This window comes from Melanerpes formicivorus, unplaced genomic scaffold (genome assembly GCF_026170545.1).
Source record: "Melanerpes formicivorus ecotype bairdi unplaced genomic scaffold, bMelFor1.0.p_v2 SCAF_3, whole genome shotgun sequence".
Taxonomy (NCBI): domain Eukaryota; kingdom Metazoa; phylum Chordata; class Aves; order Piciformes; family Picidae; genus Melanerpes; species Melanerpes formicivorus.
Genome location: NW_027142355.1, coordinates 34,126,103 through 34,143,082, shown reverse-complemented (window position 1 = coordinate 34,143,082; position 16,980 = coordinate 34,126,103). Strand labels below are relative to the sequence as shown.

Here is a 16,980-nt window from a genome sequence, read left to right as displayed (position 1 = left end):
CCCAGAGTATTTGAGCTATGACTGTTTCTCTTGGTAATGTTTAATAAACTAAAACATGTCCAATACCAAGTTTTTTTCTAAAACAAGGTGGATTTTTTAATGTGTTCTTCAGATGTTTGGAATACTGAAAAGCCCATCAGAAGAAGAGAAAGCAGAAAGCCCCACAACAGAAGCCAAGCAGGGGAAGGAAAACAATGACTCAAGCAGCAAGGTGAAGGACAGTATCTAATGAGGAGATAGTGCAGTCAGCTGCCAGAAGATGTCAAAGTAGGGAAATCAGAGGGAAGATGAGGAGCTGGACAGAAAGTACCATAAGAGGTGATACAGCAGACAGAGAGGTGCAAAGGTCTGGGATGGAGGCAATCTTTGGAAAGTGTTGTGAACTGCAAAGTTCAGTTTCAGCATGGCTTAAACATGGACAGATGGGAAAGTTATTAAATGGGCAAAGTTAGTGAAAGAAAATGTGACATGTTCATTCACAGAGTGAAACAGGAAGATCCCAGGACTGGTGTGTGCTGCTGAAGAAGGAGATGCAGGTTTGGTGCAGAAAGACTGGTGGATCTGACACAAATCTGGATTGTGGACTGCAGTGGTAGGTAGGATCTAAGTGCAGGAGTAAGCAGAGTTGGAGGATGGGCATTCTCTGACAGGACTGAGATTTTGGAACAAAATGGGAATTGTGAGGCAGAAGAAGTGATAGGTGGGAAGGTGGGGTGAACCAAGATCTGCAACAGGGTCAAGAGCCCAGTAGTAGGGCTGCAATTACAAGGATTCTGGCAGTGACAAAGGAGAACAAAGGGCAAGTCCAAACACACACATGCCCCAAGCCCCTGTACTGTTCTTTCAGTACTGGAAATAGTAACAGCTCCAGGCCTAACTAGAATGGGAATGTGCAATAAATCTGACTTTCTCTAAAAATCAAGCAGAGGCTGCTACAGCAAGAGCAATTTATCCTGACTGAGAGGAGGGGCTTAGTGATAAAAGGTATCTCCCTTGCAGTTTGATACCTGGTCTCTGAAGAGCTTCCATTGCGTATTGACTACTACCAACACCAGAACAGTACTCATAAAATAGAGTTGTGATTTTAGAAGGTCCAGATTAATGGAGAGGAAAAGTACAGCTGAGCTTCTAGACTTCTGTAAAATAGACTTTTCCAACCTTTCTAAAACAGGTAAGAGAAAGATTTATTAAGCATTAATTGCACCTGTATTGTCCAAAGCAATGTATTTTTCCTTGTTTAGCTGTTACACAATGATTAATACACATATGTATGCATTTAGTGTTTGTTAAAGTACTTTTCACAAACACTGTCTTTAGCAGGCAAATTCTTACACCTTAACTATCCTTCTACTGTGGCTTGTGTTTGCTAGATAGGACTTCATTAAATAAGTAAGTATGTGAACATTAAATAAGTAAGTAAGTAAATAAGTAAGTATGTGAACATAATTTAATGAAAAGAAATAGCAGCTTAATCACAATACTGATTGAACCATTAAGGAGAGAGGAATTGGATATTAGCACAACCTACTTATGTAATTGCATATAAATAATGCTGTATATTACTTATTGTTCCTATCATATTAGTATGTAAAATATGCTAAATGCAGTTGAACTAAGATATGTGAAATGCTCTGCTTAATACTCACATTGCATTAAGTATCCTTTCATATCAATTGACTTGGACATAAAAGAGGAATGCATGTGATGGTCACCTAAAGTATATATTACAAATAATGCTTTCTATTTCTACTACAAAACTTGGGACTGCATGTATTATGTTTTATTAATTTGCTAAAAGGAGCTATAAGGGTACACTTTGGGACAAGTAACACAAATACATTGAGGTGTAAACAGTCAGAAATTTGGATAAACTATCAGGTAGCTGCAATGGATTTGTACCAGGTGAAAATCCACTTGCAAACATGCAAACACAAAATTCTCAGAGGAATCCCAACAAATAAAACAGGTCATGTCAAATTAAGGCTTCTACCACAATGAATAGGAAGCAAAAAGGAGCAAGGGACAAAGAGAGGAGATAAGGATTAAAATAACATAAAATAAGCTGCTGCCTCAACTTAATCTTTTTTAGTTTTTTTCCCTTCAGACTAATCTATTATGTTCATGTCAAAAATGTCCCAAACCCCCCAGGTATGACAGGGAAGAATATGGTTCTTATATCTGCACATACAAAATCAAATATTTTTTTTTAAATCAACAAATGAACTAAGCCTAACAGTTAAACAAGAGGACACAGTCTCAGGCTGTGCCAGGGGAGGTTTAGGTTGGATGTTGGGAAGAAGTTCTATACAGAGAGAGTGATTGCCCATTGGAATGGGCTGCCCGGGGAGGTGGTGGAGTCATCATCATTGGAGATGTTCAGGAGGAGACTTGATGGAGTGCTTGGTGCCATGGGTTAGCTGTTTGGGTGGGTTGGATTGGTTGATGGGTTGGACGTGATGATCTTGAAGGTCTCTTCCAACCTGGTTTATTCTATGTATTCTAAATGCCATATGAATGGCTATAATTGATAAACTCTGAACTACAATTAGCTGCATAAACAAATCAAGATTCTTTTTATTTACACAATGTTTCATTCACAAAGTTTCCTCAAAATATTTGGTTTTTTTACTGAAACAAGGTCTTGTATCCAAGGTTTTGGAGGCCACATCACAGGCACAGGAAGAAGCTGAAACTCACTTGACCTTTCTATAATAGTGTGCAAACACTGCTGGGGATAATGACTGAGGAGCCTGTAGGTATTGTCAGAGTCACAGATCTAAGCCATATTCCTTTTAGATCCAAAAAAAAGAGGCAACCCCAATAGGCAGAGACAAAACTTGAGTGAAACAGGTTACTCTTCAAAAAATTAAAACTTTTCTAGGCAACCAGCACCAGAACAAGAGGACACAGTCTCAAACTGCGCTGGGGAAGTTTAGGCTTGAGGTGATGAGAAAGTTCTTCACAGAGAGAGTTGTTAGCCTTTGGAAAGGGTTGAAAACCTCTTGAGGTTTTCAAGAGGGAATTGGACTTGGCACTTGGTGCCATGGTTTAGTAGTCATGTAGTTCTGGGTGACATGTTGGACTTGATGATGTTTATGGTCTTTTCCAACCTTATTGATTCTATGATTCTATGATCTTTAGATCCACAGCCTGTAAGATGGTTGGATTCATTAGATTGCTTCTTAAAAGAGAAATGTAAAATTCTCACCCATGAATTTTGCATGCTTTCTTGTGTTAATTATGAGTGATGGAGACCATAAACTTTAATACTTTCCTGGGAATATGTGTAAAACTCTAATATCCAGACCTACATCAAATCAGAACACTCCTTCAATTATGGATGCCACATTGTGATTGTTCTTTCTGCCCGTTTAATGTTCACGACCATCTCCATCAATGGCTGAAACTGTTCAGCTGCAAAATTCATCTCAACAAGTTTGAAGTATTTTTTTTAGCCTTGAAAATCCAATCCTACTGGAGTGGCAAGTTTGTTCTAAGCACTAACAACACGTGCAAGCTCTCATTTGTCACAGTATCTTATCATGGTGCTGCTGGTCATTCTGCCACTGCTAAGATGGGTGTATATGTATTGTCTGCCTCTGTTAAAGAACACATGGATTTAGGAGTGAATATATCAATGTTCAGGAAGTCCTCTTCGACTACAGATGCAGAATTTTGAACATGAACTGTGAAGATGATCAAGTCACATCTGGTAGCTTGAGTTACCCTGTTGGTTTGAGCGCAGCAGACAGAAAACTTGCCATTATCTGATAAAAAAACAAGCAGTGTCACTTCTGAAAATCATTACAGCATGCACACACATCTAATGGACATCAGGGTAGCTCAGATGGCCTCAGGATATAGCACAGCATGCTGACTGTCTTCCCAGATGCAGGGAAACGGCGTCCTGATTGTACAAGGCTTCAAATTCTTTTGACAGAAGCAGTTCCTGTTACAGCATCAAGCTGGGAGTCAAACCCCTTGTGTTTGGAAAGGCTCTTTTTATCTCTCCACCTGTTCCTCTGTGTCCACCCTGTAAGTCATTCACATCAACTGCAAGGCACACTGCTTCAAGAACAGAGTCTTGGACATGAACTCTAAGATTTATTATAACACAAATAATTAATAGGAGACAATGTTTTAGAACACCCATTGTGGCTTTATCCAACCAACTTACAGCAGAGTGGGCCACAGATGTCTGCCACCCTCCTCTTAAACCTATCTATAGTCCTGTTCTTGGAGCTTGATGAGATGGAATGGAATGGAATGGAATGGAATGGAATGGAATGGAATGGAATGGAATGGAATGGAATGGAATGGAATGGAATGGAATGGAATGGAATGGAATGGAATGGAATGGAATGGAATGGAATGGAATGGAATGGAATGGAAAGACCAGGTTGGAAAAGACCTTCAAGATCATCATGTCCAACCTATCAACTAATCCAACCCATTTAATCAACTAAAACATGCAACCAAGCACCCTATCAAGTCTCCTTCTGAACACCTCCAGTGACGGTGACTCCACCACCTCCCCGGGCAGCCCATTCCAATGGGCAATCACTCTCTCTGTGTAGAACTTCGTCCAAACATCCACCCTAAAGAATAATAATAATAATAATAATAATAATAATAATAATAATAATAATAATAATAATAATAATAATAATAAATAATAATAATAATAATAAACAACAACCAGGTTGGAAGAGACCTTCAAGATCATCGTGTCCAACCCATCAACCAATCCAACCCACCTAAACAACTAACCCATGGCACCAAGCACCCCATCAAGTCTCGTCCCCTGGCGCAGCCTGAGACTGTGTCCTCGGGTTCAGTATCAGGAACCTGGCATTACTATTCTCTCATGAAGCATGGCCACTTCAGGGCTTATTTATACTGCCAGCACAACTTGGAGTCAAGTGCTTAGGCCATTCATAATTATTGAAAACGATGACAAAGAAATAGTAAATAAACTATAGTTAAAAGCAAGTATGACCTCCTTCCCAAGAGGATTTTAGGAAATGATAACTTCCCTGCACACATTCAAATCCCTTTCAGTTGAACACATTCTAAGAAAATGTTACATAGCTGTATTGTACCAATTAGGGCAACACATTTTACAGAACTCACAGGGATACCTTTAAAAATTCACCTGAAATTATACATTTGTGTAATTGTTTTATATTCACAAAGGGTATGGAGAAGAGTAGAGAAAGAGTAGAGACACCACAGGTTAAAGTACAGTGCTTCAATACTTAGCAAAATACATTTAGTGAGCAAACATTCCCCACCTGTGAAATACACAGTGAGTAAACCAGATGGTTTTCTATCCATAATCATTTTCTGGAAAGTCATTTGACTGCTTTTGTTGCTGAGGTTCTAGTACAGTCTGAATTAGTTTTCAGTCAATTCATTGCCTGGGTGAACCATGAATCTGCAAAGCATAATAATGCAATAGAATAGAATAGAGTAAACCAGGTTGGAAGAGACCTTCAAGATCATCGCGTCCAACCTATCGTCCAACACCACCTAATCAACTAACCCATGCAACCAAGCACCCTGTCAAGTCTCCTCCTGAACACCTCCAGTGATGGCGATTCCACCACCTCCCCGGGCAGCCCATTCCAATGGGCAATCACTCTCTCTGTGTAAAACTTCCTCCTGACCTCCAGCCTGAACTTCCCCTGGCACAGCCTGAGACTGTATCCTCTTGTTCTGGTGCTGGCTGCCTGGGAGAAGAGACCAACCTCTGCCTGTCTACAACCCCGCCTTCAGGTAGTTGTAGAGAGCAATAAGGTCACCCCTGAGTCTCCTCTTCTCCAGGCTAAGCAGCCCCAGCTCCCTCAGCCTCTCCTCATAGGGCTTGTGTTCCAAGCCCCTCACCAACTTCGTTGCCCTTCTCTGGACTCATTCCAGCAATCTTTATTTAGCATCTTTTAACTGTTGACCATGTTTGTTATATTTTTGCCTGTGCCTGTGAATGCACCCATGGAAAAGTCGTACTGTATCAAGGCTGACATGAAATAAAACATTACATTAAAAACAAACAGACAAACAAACAAACAAAAACCACAAAGCTATCAATGGAATGGTTAAAGCTGCTTGAAAAATTCCAAGGAATCAGTAACATTTTGAAGTCCTTTCTTCCTTTCAAAGTGCAGTTGCACTGAGTAAAATTTTATCCTGCCATCCAATCAAGCACTGTACTGGACTCTGATCTCTAAATGACTATTTGGATGACCCTCATACAAAGCTTCTACTTGGACAGACCTTATACTTTGGCATCTGCTGCATCATTTGGAGAAGTTTTAGAAACATAACAAACTGCAGTTGGTGACAGCTCATTCTGGCAGACTGTTCCAGCCCTCGTTTTGTTTTTATTGGAAGTACAAACTTGTTGGGATTAAACATAAGACTTTACAAGTAGAAAAACCTTGCTTTAAAAATACACTGCTGCTCTATATTCCAGATATTACTGAACAGGCATTGATGCATTCTGGTGCCACAGGGAGACAAAAGAGTATCACAGTATAACTTAGGTTGGAAGAGACCTCGAGAATCATCGAGTCCAACCTATCAACACAGACCCCATCACTAGACCATGGCACCAAGTGCCATGTCCAATCTCCTCTTGAACGCCTCCAGGGACGATGACTCCACCACCTCCCTGGGCAGCACATTCCAATGATGAACGACTCGCTCGGTGAAGAACTTTCTCCTCACCTCGAGTCTAAACCTCCCCTGGCGCAGCTTGAGACTGTGTCCCCTTGTTCTGGTGCTGGTTGCCTGGGAGAAGAGACCAACCTCCTCCCAGCTACAACCACCTTTCAGATAGTTGTAGAGGGCAATGAGGTCACCCCTGAGCCTCCTCTTCTCCAGGCTAAACAATCCCAGCTCCCTCAGCCTCTCCTCATAGGGCTTGTGCTCAAGGCCTCTCCCCAGCCTTGTTGCCCTTCTCTGGACACGTTCAAGTGTTTCGATGTCCTTCTTAAACTGAGGGGCCCAGAACTGGACACAGTACTCAAGGTGCGGCCTTACCAATGCAAGAGTGGGCAATTACTGTCCTCCTATCTTCTCCTCTGCTCCTCAAAGACAGACACAGATATATTAGTGGGCAAGGGGACACTGCTGTTACTGAAGGTGTGTGTTTCTCTCATCTAGCATACACTACAGTAAATATTAGGGAGGGGAGAATACAATGGTTTGAATAAAAGGTCATGAAGATCTGGCTGTGCTGCTGTTGTAGGGTAAGCTTTAAGTGTTATTTACTTGGAGTTGACATCTTTCTCAGATAGAGAAGAGCTTATGCTAGGGTCAGAGTGGCTGGAGAGCAGCCAGGCAGAGAGGGACCTGGGGGTACTGGTCGATGGTAGGATGAACATGAGCCTGCAGTGTGCCCAGGCAGCCAGCAGGGCCAATGGCATCCTGGCCTGCATCAGGAACAGTATGGCCAGCAGGAGCAGGGAGGTCATTCTGCCCCTGTACACTGCACTGGTTAGGCCACACCTCGAGTCCTGTGTCCAGTTCTGGGCCCCTCAGTTTAGGAAGGATGTTGACTTGCTGGAGCGTGTCCAGAGAAGGGCAACAAAGTTGGTGAGGGGCTTGGAACACAAGCCCTATGAGGAGAGACTGAGGGAGCTGGGATTGCTTATCCTGGAGAGGAGGAGACTCAGGGGTGACCTTATCACTCTCTATAACTACCTGAAGGGGGGTTGTAGATAGGCGGATGATGGTCTCTTCTCCCAGGCAGCCAGTACCAGAACAAGAGGACACAGTCTCAGGCTGTGCCAGGGGAGGATCAGGCTGGAGGTGAGGAGGAAGTTTTACACAGAGAGAGTGATTGTCTATTGGAATGGGCTGCCCGGGGAGGTGGTGGAGTCGCCATCGCTGGAGGTGTTCAGGAGGAGACTTGACAGGGTGCTTGGTTACATGGGTTAGTTGGTTGGGTGGTGTTGGATGATAGGTTGGACGCGATGATCTTGAAGGTCTCTTCCAACCTGGTCTATTCTATTCTATTCTATTCTATTCTATTCTATTCTATTCTATTCTATTCTATTCTATCCCATATTATGAATTCTTCTGCCAATTGAAACATACTGGATTTAACTTAAAAGTTCTGAGATTTGAGTCCAATACAGCTATTGAATACTTTTTTTTCCAAAAGAAAAATAACATCTGTTGTTCTCTCCTTTCCCTCCAGGCATACATCATGGAAATACCATGAATGGTACATGCTCTATTTTCATTTGCAACAGAAACCCTAAGCTGGAGTGGTACTGTTACTTGCTGATTCTGGTTTGCCTTTTCACGCTATTGGCAGGATTTCTAGGCAATATCCTTGCACTGCGACATTATGTGTACTACATGAAGACATGGACTACCAGTACCATATTCCTCTTTAACTTGGCACTGTGTGACTTCACCTGGACTCTCATAGCACCTTTCTCAGTATATTACAATTTCCAGAAGTTAGCTGTCTATTCCAATGAAAAATTTTATTGGATCATAAGACAATTTTTAAGTATTAATATCTATGGAAGTGTCTATTTCCTGACACTCATCAGTTTTGACAGGTATCTAGGTGCTGTCCATCCCATCACTTCATTAACATGGTGGGACAAAAGAAAGGCTGTGTTCAGTACCATCGCGGTATGGATCTTCACAGTGATGGCATCGATACCAGAGATCTACTACACAGTTGCAGCTAAAAGACACCATGACATCACAGATTCCCTGAATGGCACTGAAGAACCTTTACAATTTGCAGTGCCATTGACAATGTCCAAGATTGTACTGAGATTCCTGATTCCAGTCACAGTCCTCTTTACATGCTATATGTTCACTCTCAAAGCGCTACTACAACTCAGTAAACGGCAGCAAAGAAGGAACAGACTTATTAGGCCTCTGTTACTGATTTCAGCTGCTATGATCATATTTGCTGTTTCTTTCATACCTTATCATGTTATGATGATGGTGATACTAATTTACAGAATTACCTGCCAACCACCCTGTGGGAACATGAGGATACTAAGTGTCATTTATAAAGTCACAGAGATCATCTGCAGCATCAACAGTTGCCTTGACCCAATCATTTTCACAGTAGCAAATAAGACATTCTATCAAAGACTTAAAAGTATAAAATGCCACCCCAAGTGCCAGTGCTGCTGTTGTCTGACAGGAAGGGTAAGTGATATCACTTGGTCCCTATGAACATTGACTTAAACACCAGTCTACAAAGACACACCTCTCCCACTGTCCATTCCAAAGTTAGTGTCCTGTATTGTACAACAATCTCTTGAATAAGCAAGAATCCATTGCGATGTGGGGCAAACTTTTATGTGAAGAGAAGCACTGACAACTTTTTGGTTTACAGAACTGGCATTTTAAATATTCTTGTCAGAAATCCACCTTAATTTATGGTGAAACAGCACTTCTTACCTGTATGCACGTGCAAGATGGAATGAACAATGAAGAAAAGTTGTAAGCAGCTAATTCTTGGCCAGAAAAAGACAGCAGGATTAAGAGCACATAGTGTTGAGAAGCCTCCTTATAGTTGCTGTTAATTATTCTTTCATCTATTTGTAAGTGCTGCTGCGATTGGACTGTGTAATTAGTAACAATCATGATGCTTACAGATGAACTTCATCATTCGAAGAGAGGCTTTCTACAAGTACTTCATTTTACTGCTGCTTGCACTAGAGCTCCACTGACACTGCCAGTGGAACCTCATTAAGCCGGGTAAGTGCAGCACATTTCCAAAACCAAACAAAAATAGTAAGATAAAAGCCCTGAGGATAGTCAGAGACACAATGAAGCTACACAGCGCATCTTGAAGCAAACAAGCACAGACTGAGGAGCTTTGTTAAGTCTTCCCCCAGGGCAGCAAAGTTTCAGAAACAATAGACTGTGGTGTCCTGCAAACCCTGGGCAATTACAGCTGTCTCTCATTAAGTGTTCTGCTTCATGGGACTGCGTGGTTCTGCCATGAAATCTGAACTCATCAACATGAAGAGGCATGCACAGGAAAAGTTCTGAAACACGGAGGTGGCTGAGCTGCAAGAAAAGTAAGAGCTGCTGCTACACAGGTGTGCTGCTTCTCCTGTTCATTTAGGGTCTTAACACAGTTTCAGGACAGTGTAAGGAAACTAGTCTACAGTGCCTTTTAGTCATTAAACCAGCACGATATACAGTCATAAAAACATCCTCTTTCAAGAGTCATTATATATGCTCTTTCAACATATTGTACGGGCAAAGTAATCACGTTCCCTAATAAAAACACCTGCTTTCTTGCAAAGTCTCCCACAATACCTTGTTAACTATCAAAGCCTATGTATCATTGAGCATGCTAACTTTATTTTCAGAAGTTACTAGTGAAAAAAAAAACCTTTCTAATATACCTTTGCAATGTCTTAATTCTTCAATTTCCATAGTTTTAGTATGATTTTGTCCTCACGTCTCTATGGGTATTAAATCCCTCTTGTTGTTTGTTTCAACTGCATTGAGTAAATCATAGAATACAGAAGGGAGCTTAAAGATCACCTAGTTGCAACCCCCCTTCCACTGGCAGGGGCATCTCCCACCAGACCAGGTTTCTCAAAGCCTCATCCAGTCTGGTCTTAAACACTTCCAGGGATGAGGTGTCATTCCACAGCTTCTCTGGGCAATCCATTCCAGGGTCTCACCACCCTCATAGTAAAGAACTTCTTCCTGATGTCTAATCTAAACCTATCCTGCTTTCCTGTAGGCCCCCTTCAAGTACTGGAAGGCCACTCAAGGTCTCCCCAGAGCCTTCTTTTTTTCCAGGCTGAAGTTACCCAACTCACTCACCCTGTTGTTGTACAATTGGTGCTCTAGCCCTCTGATCATTTTTGTGGCCTTCCTCTGGACCCTCTCCAACTGATCCATGTCCCTCTTGTGTTGGGGGCTCCTAAGCTGGACACAGTGCTCCATGTAGGGTCTCACAAGAGCAGACTAGAGTGGCAGAATCACCTCCCTTGACCTGCTACCCACAAATGTATTGATGCAGCTCAGGATACGGGTTGGCCTTCTGGGCTGCCAGCACACACTGCCAGCTCATGTCAAGTGCCTCATCAACCAGCACCCCCAGGTCCTTCTCTGCAGGGCTGCTCTCCATCCACTCATTAGCCAGCCTGCATCTGTGCTTGGGATTGCCCAGATCCAGATACAGGACGTTGCACTGCCTTGTTGAACTTCGTAAGACTGGCGTGGGTCCACCTCTCCAGCCTCTCAAGGTCCCTTTGGAGGGCTTCTCTTCCCTCCAGTGTGTTGACTGCACCACACAGCTTGGTGTTATCAGCAAATGTGCTGAGGGAGCACTCATTCTCACTATATATGTCACCAACAAGGATGTTAAACAGCACCAGTGTCAGCACCAATCCTTGAGGGAATCCACTCATCACAGACCTCCATTTGGACACAGAGCCATTGACCACAACTCTTTCAGCCAATATAGCCAACATATATCTATATATAGTATCTAGAACTATGAGGGGAGGGGGTGGTGTGGTTAAATTGTTCATAACCATGGCATGGAACGACAAACCAGTCAGTCCTGATAATCTGAAACACTGTACCTGTGTTTGGATGTACTATCAAACACAGCATCCTTCAGCACCACTGCATGCCTACATTCCTTTAGAATAAACCTTTAGAATAAACCAAACCAGGTTGGAAGAGACCTTCACGATCATTGCGTCCAACCCATCAACCAATCCAACCCACCTAAACAACTAACCCATGGCACCAAGTACCCCATCAAGTCTCCTCCTGAACACCTCCAATGACGGTAACTCCACCACCTCCCCGGGCAACCCATTCCAATGGGCAATCACTCTTTCTGTATAGAACTTCTTCCTAACATCCAACCTAAACCTCCCCTGGCGCAGCCTGAGACTGTGTCCTCTTGTTCTGGTACTGGCTGCCTGGGAGAAGAGACCAACATCCGCCTGTCTACAACCTCCCTTCAGGTAGTTGTAGAGAGTGATAAGGTCACCCCTGAGTCTCCTCTTCTCCAGGCTAAGCAGCCCCAGCTCCCTCAGCCTCTCCTCATAGGGCTTGTGTTCCAAACCCCTCACCAACTTTGTTGCTCTTCTCTGGACTCGTTCCAGCAAGTCAACATCCTTCCTAAACTGAGGGGCCCAGAACTGGACACAGTACTCGAGGTGCAGCCTAACCAGTGCAGTGTACAGGGGCAGAATGACCTCCCTGCTCCTGCTGGCCACACTGTTCCTGATGCAGGGCAGTCATGTACTTACCTCATTTCAAGTGTCCCTTTGTTCCTCTGGTAATTTTTTAATCTTTCAATTTTTCTTTTGTTAAAAGAAATATATTCACTTTTTTCCCTCTTTTTGTTCTTATTTCTTTTTTTTTTTTTTAATGCATGGATTGTCTGTTAAAAACATGACAGGGCTATTAACAGTGCAATTGCCTACAATGATGTACACTGACATCTCAGACTGATACAGAAACAATGTCAATACCATTTAGGGACAAAGGTTCTCTCAGTATGAAAAAGGACAGAACAGGAAAGGTCAGTATGAAGCTCTGTGCTAAATGAGTTTATTGCTTTGAATAGATTGCACCCAAGGTTGTAAACAGTAAGCTATTGCAAAAATCAAACACTTGCTGGTTTTAATCTTTCAATCTATTTTTAAAGGCACAGATGCACTTTTTCTTTCTCCATTTTTCCACCGCTTGGGAGAAAGAGATTCTCAGGCCCTACCTTCCAGGACTACTAGTAAGTGAGCTTTTCCATGAGAGACAGCAATGACTTAGACCAGCAGCTTCTCTAAATTCGTTAGAGACTTTTAATAGCAAAACAGTTGGGTTTCTGTTCAGACAGATCATTTTATTCTCACTGCATAATATCTACACTACATAGATGTTAATGTTACTATTACATACTAAGCAAGTACCACAAGAAAGATCTTTGGTTGCTAATTAAAAAAAAAAAAAAAGCATTCAACTCACATGAAAGTCTGAAAAACATCATCAAAATCACTGATTTTTGAAACAAAAAGAAGTGTATTTTTTCCTCTTGAAGTGCTGCCTTTATGACACCTAGGCAGAGGGACCTTGACTGACTGGACAGATGGGCAGAATCCAATGGGATGGCATTTAACAAGTCCAAGTGCCAGGTGCCGCACTTTGGCCACAGCAACCCCATGCAGAGCTACAGGCTGGGGTCAGAGTAGCTGGAGAGCTCCCAAACAGAGAGGGATGTGGGGGTACTGGTTGACAGCCACCTGAACATGAGCCAGCAGTGTGCCCAGGTGGCCAAGAAGGCCAACGGCATCCTGGCCTGCATTAGGAATAGTGTGGCCAGCAGGAGCAGGGAAGTCATTGTGCCCCTGTACTCTGCTTTGGTTAGGCCACACCTTGAGTACTGTGTCCAGTTCTGGGCCCCTCAGTTTAAGAAGGACATTGAGACACTTGAATGTGTCCAGAGAAGGGCAACAAGGCTGGGGAGAGGCCTTGAGCACAAGCCCTATGAGGAGAGGCTGAGGGAGCTGGGATTGTTTAGCCTGGAGAAGAGGAGGCTCAGGGGTGACCTCATTGCCCTCTACAGCTACCTGAAAGGTGGTTGTAGCCAGGAAGGGGTTGGTCTCTTCTCCCAGGCAACCAGCACCAGAACAAGGGGACACAGTCTCAAGCTGCACCAGGGGAGGTTTAGGCTCAAGGTGAGGAGAAAGTTCTTCACCGAGTGAGTCATTCATCATTGGAACAGGTTGCCCAGGGAGGTGGTGGAGTCACCATCCCTGAAGGTGTTCAAGAGGAGATTGCACGTGGCACTTGGTGCCATGGTCTAGTCATGGGGTCTGTGTTGATAGGTTGGACTCAATGATCCTTGAGGTCCCTTCCAAACTTAGTGATGCTATGATACTGTGATACTATGAATACAGCCCATGCTCACAACTTGCTATTAATAATAACAACTTGCAATTGAATAATACAATTAAATATTGCAATTAAAGATTAGATTTAAAGCCTCCAGTGAGCTCAAGGCAAATAAAGTAATTAAAAAGCTTGACAGATAACCCTTCCACAAGTTCATATGTGGTGCCTTTTTGCAAGAAGTAGATTGCAGAGATTCTGAAAGACTAGGGCTTCTCTATCTGTTTCAGTGCATTAAAAGAAAACCTAAGGAGCCCCTATTATAAGAGGGATATGGAGGTGCTGGAACTTGTCCAGAGAAGGGCCACAAGGATGATCAGAGGGCTGGAGCACCTCTCCTATGAGGACAGACTGAAGGAGTTGAGGCTGTTCAGTCTGGAGAAGAGAAGGCTCCAAGGTGACCTAATTGTGGCCTTCCAGTATCTGAAGGGGACCTACAAGAAGGCTGGGGAAGGACTTCTCAGGATATCAGGTAGTGATAGGACTAGGGGGAATGGAATGAAGCTGGAGGTGGGGAGATTCAGGCTGGATGTGAGGAGGAGGTTCTTCACCATGAGAGTGGTGAAGCCCTGGAATGGGTTGGCCAGGGAGGTGGTTGGGGTGCCATCTCTGGAGGTATTTAATACCAGGCTGGATGAGGCTGTGGCCAGCCTGATGTAGTGTGGGGTGTCCCTGCCCATGGCAGGGGGGTTGGAACTAGATGCTCCTTGTGGTCCCTTCCAACCCTGACTGATACTATGATACTAAGGCAACAATAAAGAAATGCATTGAAGTCAATGGGAGAGTCTGACAGGGGGAAAAAAAAAGCTAAGGAGAGATTTCATTCTGGTCAGGTAATCAGAACAAAATGTATTTAACTGAACATCAATGACCTTTATATTCTCAATATGACTGAGCTATGCAGTATACTTGCATAAAAAGATGCAAAACGAGATGCTTTTTACTTTCTGTCAGCATCACCCTACCAAAGGGCTGCATGGAGCACAGCATGCAAGATAGAGCAGTACCAGCAACTGCCATCATGGGCCTGGGAGAGTATCAGGGAGTGCTTAGTGCACTGTGCCAATGACCAGGGAAGGCCCAGAGAATCAGAGACAGGGACCTGGTCTTGCAAGGGAGAATCCAAACCCCAGGCAACTGTAAAAGTAAACATCGCCATGAAATAGTATGTATCAAGACAATACTGATTTTTGCTGCATACCCTTTGATCCTCCCTGAGCTCCAAAAATATGAGCAAGAGGAGCAGGCAGCATGGGCAATAGCCATGCTCTAAACTCTTTTCTGGTGTCAAGCAAAAACAAGTTGGAGTTATGAAAGACTGTAAGGTGGGTGTCCTAACTCTTTATTCACTGTTCTACTCTCACTCTGAAACTCAACTAGAATCTGGTTTTCTGCATTGCTCCTTTTTGTGTCCCACTGAAAGAGAAATACGGAATAACTGTGTTAGAAATGTAAATCTTTGCCTACACATCTGTTTCTACAGCTGACTGCTATCTTACATAGTCCATACAATCCTGTAAAGCTCATTCATTTTCTATCAATAAAGCCATTTATAACAGATAATGTTGGGCCCCAACAGGCCCCAAGGTACTCACACACATTAAAAGGAGGAGGAAAAGCAAAGAAGCCACCTCATGCTTCTGAAAAGATTATTCCTAACCAATCCTGAGTAAGGAAGAACAGAAAAGGAAAAAGAAGACAGGAGCATTCCTGTAAAATGTATCTTGGCCACAGTGCCTCTATCTGTCCTCCCAGAATGGGATCTCACAGAACATGCCTTTTATGCTGGGCTGTCTAAAGGTATGTGCAACCTTTTAAAATCATCTCCACAACACAGAACTCATGAAAAATCCTTCCTTCTCTTGCCTTCATCTTATTCATATTCCTAGTATCATAGTATCATTCAGGGTTGGAATGGACCACAAGGATCATCTAGTTCCAACCCCCCTGCCACAAGCAGGGACACCCCACATTACATCAGGCTGGCCAGAGCCTCATCCAGCCTGCTCTTAAACACTTCCAGGGACAGGGCCTCGACCACCTCCCTGGACAACACATTCCAGGGTTTCACCACTCTCATGGTGAAGAACCTCCTCCTCACATCCAGCCTGAATCTCCCCACCTCCAGCTTCATTCCATTCCCCCTAGTCCTATCACTACCTGAGATCCTGAGAAGTCCTTCCCCAGCCTTCCTGTATTCCTCACAATACTCAGCTGTGAAGACACCCTAGTAGCTGACAAGGATTCTAGACATTTGTTTGCCTGCTCATAAGTGATTCTATAATCGATTAAACACACTTTTTTCAAAGCATTTTTGTTCAACTGGGCTGAACTAATGCTAATGTAGTCCTGACTGAAATAAAACAATTTCTACTAAATAAGAGATAAAGGGCACAAGGCATCTGGTCATATTTGTTTGGTCATATTTTTATTTGGGAACACATGCTCGTAAAATGTTTTTATTGTAATATTTCCTGGATGGAATGACGTAAGCACAATTAAATAAGTCTCTTCCATTTTGCTACAATAAGCTAGCAATAAACTGAAGAGCTAAAAGCCAAAGTCAACATCTTCTACTATGACAAGTATGTTGCAATTCTGGTTTCTCACAGATCTTAGTTTGGATTACATCTGAAGACGTGGAAACCAATCTGATGTTCAACGTAAAGAGTTTGAACACATTACTGAATATTTAGAATAGAATAGAATAGAATAAACCAAAGCAGGTTGGAAGAGACCTTCAAGATCATCGCATCCAACCCATCAACCAATCCAACCCACCTAAACACCTAACCCATGCAACCAAGTACCCCATCAAGTCTCCTCCTGAACACCTCCAATGATGGTGACTCCACCACCTCCCCAGGCAGCCCATTCCAATGGGCAATCACCCTTTCTGTATACAACTTCTTCCTAACATCCAACCTGAACCTCCCCTGGCACAGCATGAGACTGTGTCCTCTTGTTCTGGTACTGGCTGCCTGGGAGAAGAGACCATCATCAGCCTGTCTACAACCCCCCTTCAGGTAGTTGTAGACAGCAATAAGGTCACCCCTGAGTCTC

General features: G+C 43.2%; 2 protein-coding genes across 3 annotated transcripts in view; one reads left to right on the top strand and one right to left on the bottom strand.

The window, feature by feature from the left end:
* The window catches only part of TMEM117 (transmembrane protein 117), a 304,918-nt gene that overhangs the window by 243,728 nt on the left and 44,210 nt on the right, over nt 1-16,980 (bottom strand). The gene's annotated exons all lie outside the window — the stretch shown is intronic.
* Nucleotides 1,102-9,213, top strand: LOC137454577 (P2Y purinoceptor 1-like). The gene is made up of 2 exons (XM_068164673.1): nt 1,102-1,171; nt 8,204-9,213. The coding sequence occupies exons 1-2, from the start codon at nt 1,102-1,104 to the stop codon at nt 9,211-9,213; spliced, it is 1,080 nt and encodes a 359-aa protein (XP_068020774.1).